General features: G+C 39.9%; 1 protein-coding gene across 33 annotated transcripts in view; it reads right to left on the reverse strand.

The window, feature by feature from the left end:
• CREM (cAMP responsive element modulator) overlaps positions 1–17,492 on the reverse strand; it is an 86,132-nt gene that overhangs the window by 16,018 nt on the left and 52,622 nt on the right. For 10 of the 33 annotated variants that reach the window (XM_010389392.2, XM_010389398.2, XM_010389390.2 and 7 more), the window contains 3 exons: positions 16,814–16,911; positions 16,524–16,666; positions 7,641–7,829 (listed from right to left, as the gene is read on the reverse strand). The exons of 2 other annotated variants lie outside the window; for them this stretch is intronic. In XM_010389392.2, the coding sequence (XP_010387694.1) occupies positions 7,641–7,829; positions 16,524–16,666; positions 16,814–16,911 (430 nt within the window). Of the gene's footprint in view, positions 1–140; positions 939–1,090; positions 1,260–7,640; positions 7,830–15,955; positions 16,667–16,813; positions 16,912–17,492 lie in introns of those variants that run through there. 21 more of the 33 variants (XM_010389406.2, XM_010389405.2, XM_010389397.2 and 18 more) reach the window with 16 other exon arrangements.

Raw genomic sequence — 17,492 nt, forward strand, 5'->3', positions numbered from 1 at the left:
ACCCATTACAAATTCAAATACCAGAGGCTGGGAGAGTAAGTAAAAGACAAGCACTTCCCTGACCGAACACTAGAGAGCGCTCTGAATCGCAAGTTCCAATAGATGGAGTAAGAGTAAAGAACCCGCCAGCTTATACATACATCGTCCATTTCTCACCAGGCGCGTGCAGGGACGGCCTCAGTAGGAGGTTCAATCTTACCACTAAGCTGGCCAGACAACTCCTGAGTTCTGTTCATGCATTACAGTTTCGTGACGTGTTTCCCTCTTCAAGCAGATACGCACTTCAAAAGAAATGTTAAAGTAGGGCTAACAAGAAAAGCTATTCAGTCTAAAAGGGAGCTTGGAGGCAGAGGCAGTGGTGAGCCAGTTAACTCTAAATCTGTCACCAGCATTTTACAAAACAGAAAGGAACTGACTAAATCACAACATGACTCGGAACTGACGTCAATGTGCAGCTCGCTTGGAGTTTAACTTTTCCACTTCCCCTGCTGAAACACGATTCCAGGAAATGTAATGACATCAGCCCTTTGAACTCAATTAGCTGAACAGACCATTTTAAATACAGGAGGAAAGAAACAAGTAGGCACACAAACATCCATAACACGCGGGTTTTTCCTATTCTGTTTGGAGCTGCATTTGCCCACAGTCACGAAATCAGAACGTGAACAGTATATACTGTATATTTAACCTGTGGCTAGACTGAATTTGCAACAGGTTGCAGATGAAGTAACAGCTTATTTTAGTAGGGCAGAATGGTATGCACATGAAAGAGAGACACAGAGATGGAGGGGAGGAAGAGAGGGGAAGAGAAGAGGGGAGGAGGGGAGGAGGGGAGGAGGGGAGGGAGGACAGAGGGAGGAAGAGGATTAGTGCTTCAGTCAAGCAAGCAATAGAATATTAAGCAAAGAAACAATCACACTAAGATGCCCTAACAAAGCGAGCTGAATATATATAGATGTGTATTTCAAAAGTCTTACACCTAAGTGACTAGGAGAGTAACACTTTCTGAAACACTCAGATGTTCCTGAATACTTCCTAAACTTCAAAACAATCTGCAGAATTAACTGAAACCCCTCTTTAACATTCTTACCTGTGTCATCTCCAGTTACAGCCATAATGGGCTTCTGCAGACAGCACTGTCTTGTTTCCTCTACCACAGTTCAACATAAAGTGTTCCAAATTAGCAAGCATGTGCAGGATAAGCAGGAGGACTGACATCACAATGACATCACTAGCCTATCACTGCCATCAATTTGCTTTGTCACAGGCGAGCTCACTGAAACCCCAGCCCTATAAAAACTCTTCCTGTAATAAACCATCTTAATGCTCTTGTTTCTCATTTTTACATAGAAATCTGTTTGAGGTGGGCTCTGGCAAAATAATAATAATAATAATGTCTCTTTTAGCACTAAAAGCTACATGATTGTATCTTACAGGGCTACTTCTTTATTATTGTTGTGTCCAAGGTTTCTAGGTAAACATAGTGAGAATAAACGCTATATATTTTCCTAACTTATAGGAGGAAAAAAACACTTGGAGATTTAAACTTTGGGGATTAAAAAAAAACAACACACTGATTATCAGCAAAGAAGTACCATATTTCATAGTCACTTCTAAACTCACCAAGAAATATCCAGCCACCTGTGTTTACTTAACACATTTTTATTTGCTGAGCTATTTGCTACACCATCAAAAAATCCAACTCTTCCTAAGGTGATACAGAATTTGCTGCTTTCACTTGAAGGGAGTAGATAATGAAATTTTAAAAATTCACTGTGCCAATGGAGCAAGTATTATGTAGTATTCCCCCATAACTACTAGACTGAATCACATGAACTTGCTGATATTTGACCTTTTGGCCCACAAAAATAGCAGCTTCATGTTGATTCAATCTAATACATTGTTTTACCAGATTAAACCCCCCTGAAAAGACTTTTGTGATTTTTTAAAATTCATAAATAAATCAAAATTACTATTTATACATTTTTTTAAAATGCCAAATTTTATTTGGATCACTTAATGAAGGCTCAGCACATAGAAAGCTGGATCATTATAGAAAATTCAGTGATTATAAGGTTAGACACAAAAATGGGCAAATGTTCAACCGTAGAACAGACCATAGCCTGGAAAAAAATTATTGGCATTTCCACTGCAAAAAAATAAGTGACATGCCACTGAGACCTTTTGTCTTTTTTTTTTTTTTTGAGACAAAGTCTCGCTATTCTCCCCTAGGCTGGAGTGCAAAGGTGCGGTCTTGGCTCACTGCAACCTCCGCCTCCCGGGTTCAAATGATTCTCCTGCCTCAGCCTCCCGAGTAGCTGGGATTACAGGTGCCCACCACGCCTGGCTAATTTTTGTACTTTTAGTAGAGACGAGGTTTCACCACATTAGCCAGGCTGGTCTCGAACTCCTGACTTCAGGTGATCCGCCCACCTCAGCCTCCCAAAGTGCTGGGTTGACAGGCATGAGCCACTGCGCCTGGCCGACCTTTTGTTTTTATCAGTGAGTTGTACAAAGCCCTTTCCCCTTGTATGATTAGAATTCAACCCAACCTTATGTCAATGAAAGGACATCCCACCACATTTTGGCTGTATTTAATCTAATCATCTTCCAGTAAAGGTAAGGACTTTACACCTCAGATGCTCAGAAGGTAAAGTTTCAGGGGGTGTCCACGTTTCTAGTAATTCTCCAGGATACCTGACAAGGGGGCTAGGGTTTCAATTCAGCTGAAGATATATTGGCTGAGTAAGAAAGCCTGGATGGTCACCTAGACCTAGACATCAACCCTAATCTGGGGCTCCAGCAGGGACTCTGCTGTCCCAGCCACACCTGAGGGTTTGGGTCCAAGAATGCTATTAGGAAATTTTATTTCAAATTTCAGAAAATCAATAAGAAATTGATTTTTATGTCAGCATTTCTTTAAATTGGCACATAGATGCTCAATAAATACTGGCGTGAAAAAAAAGTCAAGGAAGGAAAGAAAGAAGGGAAATGGGTTGCTTAGTTGATTACTGCTCTTAGTAAAGTTTTAATATATTCCCTGGACCAGTTAATCTCACATGGAACAAATCACACATGGAACAAATCACATTTTCAGAGGAAGAATATTTCACTTTCATTTGGTAAATGCTTACTGAACATTTATCACATGCCAAGGTCTGTGCTAGGTATTTGTCCAAATAGAACTTACCATCTACCAAGACACACAGAGCCACAATACAACATGATGTGTGCCCAAGGAAGTACAGCAGGAACTCACAGGGGGTTGCCTAAGCCAGATGTGGAGGATAGGCAAGGATTCCTGGAGGAAAAATCATTTAAGGTGAAACACGAGTAGGGCATACAATCAGGGAAAGTATTCTTATCAGGCAATCAGTATGTGTGAAGAAGGCCCTGGAGGGAGAGAGCCTATCCCAGGAAATGAAATAAAGAGCTGTATTACAAAAGAGGGAGAAATAGAGAGGTAGGCAGCTATTAAAGAAAGCAAGGCTTTGATTAAGCAAAGATGAAAGATTTGGGGCTTTGTCTAAACAGGTCACAGACATTTATGCATGCTTTTGTGAGGATGCTATAGACTGAATGTGTGTATCCCTGCCCAATTTCCTCTGTTGAAATCCTAACTTCCAATGCAATAGTATTTGGAGGTGGGACCTCTGAGAGGTGATAAGGTCATGAGGGTGGCACCCTTGTGAACAGGATTAATGCCCTTATAAAAAAGACCCCAGATGCCAGGTGCCGGTGGTTTATGCCTGTGATTGTAGCACTTTGGGAGGCCGAGATGGGCGGATTACCTGAAGTCAGGAGTTCGAGACCCAGCCTGGCCAACATGGTGCAACCCCGTCTCTACTAAAAATACAAAAATTAGTTGGGCGTGGTGGTACATGCCTGTAATCCCAGCTACTCGGGAAGCCGAGGCAGGAGAAATGCTTGAGCCCAGGAGACAGAGGTTACAGTGAGCCGAGATCACACCACTGCGTTCCAACCACTGCATTCCAGCTTGGCCAACAGAGTGAGACTCTGTCTCAAAAAAAAAAAAAAAAAGAAAAGAAAAGAAAAGAAAAACAGTGCAATGCAGTAATGGAGATGTTGGGGGCAAGAAGCTGCTGTTTTTAAGAAGTATCAGTGGCTCCCAGAATCACTGTGAGGAATTAAGAGTCTAGCTGAATTTTCAGGAACAATTCCCAAAAACTGAGCCAAGAAGAGCTGCTGCCTCTGGCATGATTAGGAAGATCAGAAAGCTATTCCACAATAGCCAGCTTCTGGTGGCTGCTGGAGACTGCAGCCCACAGGGGTAGCCTGGGTCAGAGGGACAGCACCCAGGCCAGGGCCAGGGCCAGGACAGAGGGGTGTGGAGTGGCAGAAGCATGTATGGCTCAGCCAGGGAGAAGAATCTACACAGTGACTTTGAGTGGAGACTGGGGAGAATATGAGACAACATCCAGGTTTCTGGCATCAAGCACCAGGTGGGATAGTAGTGGTTGGTCACTGAAGATAGGAACAGCGGGTTTCAGGGATTTGTATCAGAGGTATGTGTGGGCCATCTAAGGAACCAGCTGGAGTCAGGACATAGTCACAGTGAACTGAAGCCAGGGTGGGAGGGAGTCCTTCAGGGAGAGAGCTCAGCAGGAAGAGGGTGGGGGAGCGAGCATGAAAATCACTGAAACACTCAGGACAGGGGCAGGGGAAGCTTCGCCCAGCAACGAGACTGACAGAGAAGCAGCAGAGAGAGAAGAGCAAGGAGGACACAGTCTCAGGAAGCGGAGGCAGCAGAAGTTGACAGTGTTAAATACTGCTGAGGCATCAGCCAAGACAGGCACTGAGAATCCACAAAGAAGCTGACACAGCCCTTCAGTGAGATGAAGGGAGAAGGCAGGCAGGCAACACTGCCACTAAGTTCAGGAAGACAAGAATGCCCACTGGCCTTGCTGCGTTTAAACTGGAGCTCCTGGCCATGATTATTTAAGGAAAAGAAAAAAAGAAAAGAGGAATAAAGATTGGAAGGAAGGAAATAAAACATCACTATTTGTATAAACATTCACATAGGATCACAGACCGATTCACAAAGAATCAGTAAATTATTAGAAGTAATTAGAGTTTAGCAAAGTTAATAGATAAAAGATCAACTTAAAATAATCTGTATTTCTCTACACCGGCAACAATGAGAAAATACAATAAAAAATAAGGTACCATTGTAACGGCAACAAAACCCATAAAGTATTTAGGAACCAACTGAAGAAAGAATATGCAAGACCTCCATGAAGAAAATGGTTCAACTGCTAAAAGAAGTAAAATGAGAACTGAATAAACAAGACATTCTATGGTTTGGGATAGGTCAATTTAACATTATGCAGCTGTCCCTAAATGAAATGCAGTCTCGGCCGGGCGCGGTGGCTCACGCCTGTAATCCCAGCACTTTGGGAGGCCGAGGCAGGCAGATCATGAGGTCAGGAGATCCAGACCATCCTGGCTAACACGTTGAAATCCCGTCTCTACTAAAAATACAAAAAAATTAGTTGGGCGTGGTGGCGGGTGCCTGGAGTCCCAGCTACTCAGGAGGCTGAGGCAGGAGAATGGCGTGAACCCGGGAGGCAGAGCTTGCAGTGAGCGGAGATTGCGCCACTGCACTCCAGCCTGAGCAACAGAGCGAGACTGTCTCAAAAAAACAAAACAAAACAAAATTAATGCAGTCTCATCATTGGTTTTATTATTATTATTACTACTACTTAGAAACTCAAACTTATTTCAAATGCATATAAAAGAATAATAGTGCACAAAAAGCTAACCCTCCATTCAAACTGAGAAAAAAGACAAGGGGAACTTGTTCTATGAGATAACAAACGTGTATGGTGCTGGCATTCAGAAAAAGATGAATCAGACAGAAGATGGGCCAGATCCACGTGCACAAGCAAACCTACTGTCTAATTAAGGCTTCCCCATACACCAGTGAGGAAACAACAAACCCTTGGGAATGGCTCCATATAAGTTAAAAATGAATTCCCACCAAATACTATATACAGAAGTGAAGTCCAGATACATTAAAGACATAAATGTGAAAGGTAAAACCACAAAGCAAATAGAAAAAAAATGTGGAAAAATATCTTTGTGACTTGTGAAGTAATTTTTTTCTTTTTTTAGACGGAGTCTCGCACTCTCGCCCAGGCTGGAGTGCAGTGGCACCATCTCTGCTCACTGCAAGCTCTGCCTGCTGGGTTCACGCCATTCTCCTGCCTCAGCCTCCCGAGTAGCTGGGACTACAGGCGCCTGCCACCACGCTCAGCTAATTTTTTGTATCACGAGGATCACAAGTGCAGGAGATCAAGGCCATCCTGGCTAACACAATGAAACCCTGTCTCTACTAAAAATACAAAAAAAATTAGCCGGGCGTGGTGGCGGGCGCCTATAGTCCCAGCTACTCAGGAAGCTGAGGCAGGAGATTGGCGTGAACCCGGGAAGGCGGAGGTTGCAGTGAGCCGAGCTCGCACTGCTGCACTCCAGCCTGGGCGACAGAGCAAGACTCTGTCTCAAAAATAAATAAATAAAATAAACAAATAAATTTAAAAAAAAAATAGTGCTAAATCCTGAATCCTAAGCAAATGGACCAAAAGGAACAGAATTCAATTAAAACACAGGAGTTTTGAAAGCTATATTAAATACATCTATTATAGTTATCATAAGCACAACTGAATTAATTAAATTAAAATAATGTATATCACAAATCCAGGTGAAATAGTTGAAATCTCAGGTAACCCTAAAAGCTTAGGGCTACATCTCAACTTTTATTTCATTACTGACAGCTTCCATAAGAACTAGAATGGATACCTCAGAATTCAAACATACTAAGAACCATCAAAAAAACAAACAAAAAACAAAAAAACCCAAAGTCAGCATTTGCTTTGAAATGAGTTACCTAGAAATTAGACTTGAAAGTAACAGCTCGGGAAAAACCCAAATTTGGGGCATCATAGCCTGAATACTTAAATTGTCATAGATTAGGTAATATAAATCTATTAGGTACAACATTTGCGACCCCCAAATGAAGGATATTTACTTAATTTAAAAATTCATTCATGTGGCTGGGCATGGTGGCTCATGCCTGTAATCCCAGCATTTTAGGAGGCTGAGGCCTTCACTTGAGGTCAGGAGTTCGAGACCAGCCTGCCCAACGTGGTGAAACCCCGTCTCTACTAAAAATACAAAGATTAGCCAGGTGTGGTGGCACATGTCTGTAATTCCAGATCCTTGGGAAGCTGAGGCAGAAGAATTGCTTGAACCCAGGAGGCAGAGGTTGCAGTGAGCCGAGATCACACCATTGCACTCCAGCCTGGGCGCCAGAGCGAGAGTCCATCTCAAAAACAAAACAAAACAAAAAATTCATTCATGTTTCTCTCTCTCTTTTTCTATCATGCTACTCTGAATTTGGCCTTTCTCCAGAGCCAGTAAAACCTGCTAAAAGGTGAAAAATGATAAAACTTAATTTGCTGTTCAATGTATTAAAATATTTCTTCTGTAAGCGTTTTTAAGTGCATCCCAACCCCCCCCATCTACCTTTGATATATTTCAGAAAACTACAAAATCACCACTCAATGGTGTGATATAGTAATCCATAGGTATTCTAAATGTATTAGATTAATAAAATATACCTTGAACAACAACCTGGCTGCCTGGGACAAAGAACTGCTGTGTGCCATCAGCTGATTGTGCTGCGTACTGTACAATTGTAGCACCTGGTGGAGGAGCTCCTGAATTTGTCATTGTTAATGCCTGCAGTCCCTGAACACCATCAGATCCTGGGTTAGAAATCTGGATTGTTCCACCTTGGGCTATAGCAACTTAACAGAAAAAGAAAAGAAATATTAGAGAATTTCAAGATTTATTTTTAATAATCCCCTACTGGAAGAATATACTCTGGGTCTATTTATTACCATTGCTTCTTTCTCAGGTTACCCTTATTTTCTATGCTGAATTCGTCATGGGGCAATACCCTAGGAAAAGCTTATAAACACCTGAAAATAACTGTTTGAGATTCATAGAGCCCATGGAGTGTTCCTACTCCTTAGCATCCAGCTAACTACATTACTCGAGAGGAAGAGTGGAGAAGCAGACAGGGAGAGTCCAGCTTCCTGGTCTTCTCCATTCTCTCAGATGTTTTTCCTTACAAACACCATTCTTCTACCATTTAAAATTCCCATTTAAGGCCAGGTGTGGTGGCTCACACCTGTGATCCCAGCATTTTGGGAGGACAAGGCAGGAGGGCTGCTTGAGCCCAGGAGTTCGAGGCCAGGCTGGGCAACATAGGGAGACCCTGTCTCTAAAAAAAGGAAAGAAAAGAGAAAAATTCCCGTTTAATGTTAGAATTAAAATGAATTTGTACCTTCATTCAGCTACTTTTCTTATTTGTCATCACAAGAAAGTAGTTTTTAAGAAATATATAGGCCAGGTGCAGTGGCTCACGCCTGTAATCTCAGCACTTTGGGAGGCCAAGGTGGTCAGATCACCTGAGGTCAGGAGTTTGAGACCAGCCTGATCAATATAGTGAAACCCCATCTCTACTAAAGATACAAAAATCAGCCAGGCGTGGTGGCAGGCGCCTGTAGTCCCAGTTACTCGGGAGGCTGAGACTGAAGAATCGCTTGAACCCGGGAGGTGGAGGTTGCAGTGAGCTGAGATCACAGCACTGCACTCCAGCCTGGGCAACAGAAACTCCGTTACAAAAGAAAAAAAAAAAAAAGAAATACATACATACAATCATATATATGTTATATATATAACCAAAGTATTTTTATATATATTTATATATAAAATTATATATATGTAATTATATATGTCATATATGATTATATATATTTATATATAAATTTATATAAAAATATTTTGGTTATAAAGCTTAAGTCTAGAAAAGTGTAACCGTTGCCATTTTGTCTATGTCAGGAGAATCCTGAAATATAAAATGTCAAGTTGAAAAGGTCCTTAAAAAGTAACTGTTACTAAAAGGATTTGTGCTACAATATCTCTACCAAGTGTCTCAAATAACTACATCTAATGGCAACAAATATGAGGTAGACTCCCTTTAAATACTGAGATTGGCCAGTCATGTTTAAAAGTTGACATATTAATTGACTTGAAGCTTCCAAAGAATAACTGATCAAATGTTTTGTTTCAAAATTTCACTCTAATAGACAAGTATTATTTAAAATATCTGAAAGGTCTGTATATTTTAACATAAAGATTCCAACTGCATGTTTTAAATAGTAGGTATTAAATGGTACCAGAGGTTATGCTTTTTAAAAAATCACATATAAACTAGCTAACTAGGCTTTACAACAAAGATTTTAAAAACACATTACCAGAATAACATGACATCTATACATCAATACATGCCTTACAGTAGCATAAAGTAGTGTTTAAAATATACTCTGAATACTTTCAAGTCATTTCCAAACGTTTTTAATAGCATGTAGGCAAAAAAGCACTTAGGTAATAACCTTAGATAGGACAAACCTATGAGAATTATGGAAAGAGTAACAACAACAAATTTTCACTTCTTTCACCTAGGGTGCCAGTGTCTACACAGGAAGACAGATGAACATTTTTAAAAAGATTTCCACATGCTGCGTTCTCTGTGTTTTATTTCACTGACAGGCCAGTGTGGCAGAAACTGAAGAGTCAGTTACAGAATGTCAACAGAGCCGAGGCTGAGATACCCTGATGTAACAGCACTTTATCTGGCTCATCTAGAGCAGTATTTTCTGTACATACTTTAAAAACAGGATATTTTTAAACCATGGCTTTCCAAAGATTTCATGGGTCTCAGGATTCAGCCCTCACAGTAAAAGGGTTGGAGGGAGATCTAACTTCTTATAAGTATGAAAATGTCAAAAGACACTGCTTTCTTGGCCCTTCGTGGCTAGACATGAGTAAATTTTGTATGTTGTCATATATTTCAATGTGTATTTTTCAGTCGATAATTAGTTTGATGTCACAGAAATAGTGCTTTAGAAAGAACAGCCTAAGGTCAGGTAACCACGATGTGTTAAAAGTACAAAGCCTAGGCCAGGCACGGTGGCTCACATCTGTAATCCCAGCACTTTGGGAGGCCGAGGTGGGCGGATCACCTGAGGTCAGGAGTTCAAGACCAGCCTGACCAACATGGAGAAATCCCATCTCTACTAAAAATACAAGAAATTAGCCAGGCATGGTGATGCAAGCCTGTAATCCCAGCTACTCGAGAGGCTGAGGGAGGAGAATCGCTTGAACCTGGGAGGCGGGGGTTGCGGTAAGCCGAGATCGCGCCATTGCACTCCAGCCTGGACAAGAGTGAAACTCTGTCTCAAAAAAAAAAAAAAAAAAAAAAAAAAGGACAAAACCTAGAACAGAGCAGCCAGTCAATAAACAGAATGAATGAATGAATGAATGGCTGTCATTTCCTCATGACAGATGGTATTATAAACAACTTAAGCCACCTGTGAATCTAGGAGAGTTCAATGAGGTATGGTTTCAAATTCCAATCATAGAACCTAGTTTTTCAACACCAATGTAATTATCAAACTTTTAGATCAAGTCAATCTGAGGTGAGAGTAGCTCCCTCAGGGGTAAGAACCCCTAAACAGGTAGATAACAAAGATCTTTCTTTTTTCTCTTCTTTCTTTTTGATTTACTCATTTCCTTTTTTCTTTCAGTAATGTTTCCCCATAGTTTGATCAAAAAACTTTGTTTTCACAATATGAACATCAAGAATCTGCTTCTCATTTTACTTTCTGGTGAGGTCATATTAATTACATGTGGAAAACAAAAGCTAAACAAACACACACACACCCCTCACACACTGGCTCTAGTGAGAAAACATTTCTACTGATTAAGTCAGGCATGTTTAGCCTCATTTTCATTTTTTATACCAAAGGTGCTCTTGATTTTGTTGTTATCAAATAACAGAGGACCTTCCCATTGAAAATGTTCTCTCTCATCTGACAAGAACAAGATTTCCCAGTGCCTCAGGATCCTGGAAATGGGTTTTATGTGGGCCTGTCTGTATTCAGAGATTTGAGGAGAAAATTGTTTAGGTTTCAAAATATTCAAGGATAGCATAACATGTGCTTTCAATAAACACAAATCAAGAGAGTGAGAAAAAATGATGAAATTAACTGAATGAATTTAGACATATCTTCTATTTTAGCTATTTATTTATTTAATTTATTTATTTATTTATTTAAGAGATGGGGGTCTTGCTATGTTGCCCAGGCTGGTCTTAAACTCCTAGACTCAAGCAATCCTTCTGCCTCGGCCTTCTGAGTAGCTGGGACTACAGGCACAAACCACTAAGCCTGGTGATGTTATATACCTCTTATTTATTTATTTATTTATTTATTTATTCATTCATTTATTTTGAGATGGAGTTTCACTCTTCTCACCCAGGATGAAGTACAATGGTGTGATCTCGGCTCACTGCTACCTCCACCTGCTGGGTTTGAGTGATTCTCCTGCCTCAGCCTACCGAGTAGCTGGGATTACAAGTGTGCGCCACCACACCCAGCTAATTTTGTATTTTTAGTGGAGACAGGGTTTCACTATGTTGGTCAGGCTGGACTCGAACGCCTGACCTCAGGTGATCCGCCCACCTTGGCCTCCCAAAGTGCTGGGATTACAGGCGTGAACCATCACGCCCAGCCCATGTTATATACTTCTAAACCTAAACTTATACACATGAGCTAATTAAAATACATAAACATGTAAATGTTTATATTTAAAACCACTCTTGTTCCAAGTTGCAATGCAAAGATTCATAAATGAAATCTCACTGCATTAACTTTAAAAAGAGCAGTAAACAGACCTCTGTTCCAATGAATTCTCAGGTTTAAATTCAGAGTGACCATAAGAGAGTACCTATGAGTACCTGTACCTTAAAAGCCAAGAGGCGCATATAGCAGAAAGAAGACTAAATCATGCTTTAACAAGAATAGCAACACCAAAGTTTAAAAGCCAGAGTTACATTAAGTAGTGCCTTAAACATTTTTGAAACAGTTGCCCTAAAGAAATGTAAACATCACTATTAAGAACTGCAACTGGATTAACTTTCAAATGTGTAAGCCTATCATGTTCCAATTCCCTTTATGAAGAAGTTGAATTGGTGTTTATTCGTGAGCCTCCTGAGAAATCTGAATTCTTATAAGCAATCCACAAAGTTCACATTTTTCTTTTCATAATGGTGCAGTTTAGATCGACCCACTTACCTTTCGTGTATAAGAATTCCAGAAAGAGGAGTTAATAGAGACTCTAATAAGATTCCTAGTAAAATACAGTAGGCACAACCAGAAACAAGGGTCATTTACGGGGAAAAAAAATTGAAGTCTTGGGTGATAGTCTTTAATTGGTACAGGAAGAAGTTGGGTATAGTAGGAGGGGGGATTTAAGTAACCTTTGTTTCAAGAGAAAATTTAATGAATTAGGAAGCTTCAAACATTTTAGTTTCCTCAGTTGCTTTTATAAATTCATTCATTTACTGCATATCTTAACTGTCTTATGCAGCAAGTAACATTCTTTGTTCATTCTAAGGCTCTCTCTCTCCTGCCATGTCTCAGGTATATGCTCCTGAGATAAAAGACTTTCTTTGACCAGCATCGCTCAACTGTTATGCAACACACCTATCACTGAGATCTGTACTTCCAGCGAGGATTCTGCAGGTAAAGCTCACTTACTTGGTGTTGTAATAATGGATCCCTGTCTATTTTATGCTAGTTTTCCTATTCCCCAGGGAGTAGCCTATTCCAACTTTCACTTCTTAGTTTTTGTGATAATAGTAAGTCAATATAATAAGGCCAACTTCTGCCAAGTATCTTTCAACTATGAAAAATGTAACTGCTTGTATATGGGAAAACTTGAATATACTTTATTTCTTCAACTTTGATATACATTTAGTTCTTTTAAACACCAGCTAACTCATTATTTCAAATTAAAAACAACTAATAAAATACTAATCTTGGAAAAAAAGAAAAGCAAAGTTTGGGAGAAAGCCATCCATGGACAAAGCTGAAGAATTAAACCTAAAAAAAATTTTTTTTTTTTTTGAGACAGAGTCTCGCTCTGTCGCCCAGGCTGGAGTGCAGTGGCCGGATCTCAGCTCACTGCAAGCTCCGCCTCCCGGATTCAGGCCATTCTCCTGCCTCGGCCTCCCGAGTAGCTGGGACTACGGGCGCCTGCCACCTCACCCGGCTAGGTTTTGTATTTTTTTAGTAGAGACGGGGTTTCACCGTTTTGGCCAGGATGGTCTTGATCTCCTGACCTCATGATCCGCCCGTCTCGGCCTCCCAAAGTGCTGGGATTACAGGCTTGAGCCACCACCGCGCCTGGCCTAAAAAAATTTTTATAATAAAAGGTTATGAAAGAGCATTAAAAAAACCATTTACAGCTGAAAGGGAAGGAAAAAAAATAGGAAAATCTCCAGAAATTCTAGTAAAATAAATTCCTCTATTCTAAAAACCAAAGGACACTGGCAATTGTTTCCATTTCTAGACATTCTGCTACAACAGTAAAGCATTAATATCTGCTAAGTTAGTTCTGTAAGAAATAAGATCAATAAAAATGGATGTTGTGTATGTAAGTATATGTTTATCCTCCAATTAAACGTCTTCTAAAAAGTTTGAATATTGTTAGTATTCACTTATCAAAGAATTATCTACATAAATGTCACTAAATGTCCCCAAAATGCATTTTTAACAAAGGAAATTCACATTGTGTGAACCAATAAATGGCAATTTTTACCTGCAGACTATACACACAGAACTATAAATTCTTATCAAAATAATTTCTAGGATCATACTGTATAGGCTCAAATTAAGAAATCAAAGTAAGAAATAGTCCATGACTTCTTATGTGGCAAATACACAGATGTGTTTTTTTGTTTGTTTGTTGTTTTGAGACAGAGTCTCACTCCACTGCCCAGGCTGGACAGTGCAGTGGTGCAATCATAACTCACTGCAGCCTCAAACTCCTGGGCTCAGGCAATCCTCCCACCTCAGCCTCCAGAGTAGCTGGGATGAGCGCATACCACCACGCCCTGCTAATTTTTAAAATTCTTTTGTAGAGACAGGGTCTCACTCTATTGCCCAGACTGGTCTCAAAGTCCTGGCCTCAAGCAACCCTCATGCCTAGACCTCCCAAAGTGCTGGCATTACAGGTGGGAGCCATCACACCTGGCCTAAGATCTAATTTCTAAAGATGCAGTTTTCTGTTCTCAACCAGAATTCCTGACTCCGCTCCTCTCATCCCCCTACAGACACACAGAGTAAGGTTTAATGCCAGTCCCCTGCTGTGAGCAGGCACCAAGGACACAGGGAATGAAGCCATTGAGGCTGGTTGGAGGGAAAGTTCAATGAACATGAATGAGACAATGGTACATCTAACTTAATTTCTCTGTTTCATGCCAATAGTAGCATGCCTTTTTCCCCCTACTTTTACCCGTTATCTCCTTTGTCTTCACAGGAACCCCAGAGTTTGGCAATTTAGTATTATTCCCACTTCAAAGACTAAAACCTGAGATATGAATTTAATAAAGCTTCTTGCTCTGATCACTGAGTTTGCAAATGGCACAAAGATGGTTCCTTCCCCACATCCTCTCCAGCTTCAACCCCAAACGTTTTCATAATTTCAAATTTTCAGCTAATAATCTAGACAAGTTAACCCTACAGCATCTGCTTCCCTATCAACTTGTAAAGGAATCACTGTTTCTATCAGAAGTCCTAAGTAGCATTAGGACATGCCAGAGAAATGTTACGACGACAGCATCTTAGTGGTCCCCAACACTTTGAGAAGTCTTAGTGTCATTTCAGCAGTCACTTCCAACCTTTTCCCTGTCATGACACAAACAGAGCATGATGATATGTGTACAGCCCACTGGGGTGAGCAGATGGAGCTGCTCAAGGCCAGGGCTGACCAGCCAGGAGGCACCAGCAGCTTCTGCCCAGCCCCTCTGGGGACAGAGGGACGAGGCACTCAGCACTCTCATAACCTGCGTGTTGTGCTGCAGAGGCTCACCAGCAGGCCTTGCACATTAGCATACTCAATGAGTTTTATAGTTCTAAAACCCACCAGAGATTCCCAGTGTGCCAGACAAAAGAGCTGTAAACAAAAGAAGTAATAAAAAAGTGACAATGTAAACCTCAAGGTCTATTTCTTACAGATGATGGGGAGTTTTCTTTTGCTAACACTGACTTTGGACAAGTCTACTGGGTGCCCTGTAGAAGGTGTGAATATACTACACCCCGGATCTACTAGCTATCATGGTAGGAGTTTCCCTCAATTACCAACAGAGAATGTATTTAATAGTTTACTACTGCAAATCTACCAATGCTACAAGAAAAACTCTAAAAAGCTCCAAAAAAAAAGACTATATAAAGTCTTCTCATATATTAAAAATTATAGCTTGTTTTAGTAGCCAGGACTTAAAGTAAGACTTGAGATTTTTTTCCTTGGTATTGCTACTTTTTAAAGGAAAAACAAAGAATATATCTAAAATCTCCATACCTTAATTGGATAAACACATTATTTAATATCACATATATTCCAGTACCTAAGTAGCTCTTTTTAAAGTCAGAAAACTAAAATCATGAGTCTCTTCCAACAACATGACTGCTGTCAATATATTCAGTCAATTACTTTGAAGGCCTAGGGTAGCAGAGTTTACAAAACTCACTTTACTTCATATTATAATTACATGGGAAACTGATTTGGACAATTTCCGTGGACAATTTATACTCCAGAAAGGATAGGAATATCACATTATTCCAGTACCTAAGTGGCTAGCTTAGGATACGTGATATCCTATCCCTTCTCCTCCTTTTTCTTTTCTTTCTAGCTCTTGGTTTTTACTATTTTTATGTATCAAACATTTTTCATTTGGGAAAAAACTAGTGCTTTAATCAGAGCTAAAAGCACAGAATTAACAGTCCATTAAAATGCACAAGACTGAATGTGAATGTATCTGTTTATTTAGAACTTTTGGTGTGTAAAATTTCAAATAAAATTATCTATCCAATTGCTTCAGTTTAAAAACTTAAATCATTTTTCCATTCTCTTTTAGGAAAAACTGTAGCACAAATTAACAGTGAGTAGTGAAACATTGAAAACATACTTTAGAAAACTCTTAGATTAGTAAGTATAGGATGTAATTGTGGGTAACAAAAGCCAACAAGAATGAAATACAGACATTTATGTTTGCATGCATCATAAAGACAACAAAAACAATGTTTTACTAGAGATTAATATAAACATGTAAGTAGGAAAAATCCTCCCTTTATTTTTACTCCAAATTTTTCTTCTATATTCAGCAGTTAAAATTTTTACTTTTCAAAATTATATGATAGCTGTTAATACAAATATCTCACTTCTTAACATATACTTTCATTCTATGATACAGTTTAGGTATTGATGCACTTAAAAATGGAACAATTTAATGCCAAAACCTGAGTTGCTTCAATATAACTAGAGAAGACTTAAAGCTAGCACTGTATCATATCGAATTGCAGCATACATACTGTATTGCCCCGTGCTAGTCTGATATATGCTAGTTGGTACTGCCATGGTAGCAATGTTAGGCGGTGTTCCTTCTTCCTCTGATTTTTCTTCTTCAATCTTGGGAACACCAGGCACATCAGAGGACAGTTCATTCAGTATTTTCCTAAAATATAATTTAACAATGTAAGTCACTAAGATACATGAATGACTCTTAAAACATAAAAGCTATAAAGGAAGAATTGATTTGATGAATAAGTATTCTACCATTTTGGAAAAAGTATCTTTACAGTAGGAAACTTGGTTAACTTACCTATAAGAGGGTCTTCGTGAAAGGATTTCTCTACGTTTATGAGAATCAATTACACCTTCTGATTCTGCAGATTCATCTGTCTCTGCAATTGTTGCTACCTATAATATAAGATTTTCTGAAATGTATCATAAAATATATGTTCTTTTCCCTCATTCAAAAAATTAAGGGTAAGAGTCTGCGTGTGCAGCACTGAGCCAGGCACTGTGGAAGCAACCGAGCAATACAACACAGTGAATCTGCACTAAAGGAGTCTGGGTCAAGAAAGGAAGCGCAGACACAAACATTTCAGTTATAAAACAAATGTGTGTGGAAAGGAATGATACGGGTACTATATACTACAGAAATACAAGGGAAAGAGCGGTTGGGATGTCAAATGAGGCATTGCAGCAAAGAACAAAATGTAAAATACCCAAGACCTAAGCTCTCAACCTGAAAGTGCTCCTACGGATCCAGGAGGGAGCCAGCGAGGGGCCAAGGCAGAAGAGAGCTCCTGGATCACACTGCTGTCTCCACTCTCTCACAGCTGGCACTGGCGTGAGCTGGGTCTTCACATTAGCCATCAGATAGGACCAAGACAGAATACTTAAGTAGATAAGTAAGTCAGTAAACAAGCCTGGGTAAAATTAGGATTTCTATTACAAGGAATAAGTTAGGGTTTGGTGGTGGTAGGTCTTGAAGA

This window comes from Rhinopithecus roxellana, chromosome 11 (assembly GCF_007565055.1).
Source record: "Rhinopithecus roxellana isolate Shanxi Qingling chromosome 11, ASM756505v1, whole genome shotgun sequence".
NCBI classification, from domain to species: Eukaryota; Metazoa; Chordata; class Mammalia; order Primates; family Cercopithecidae; genus Rhinopithecus; species Rhinopithecus roxellana.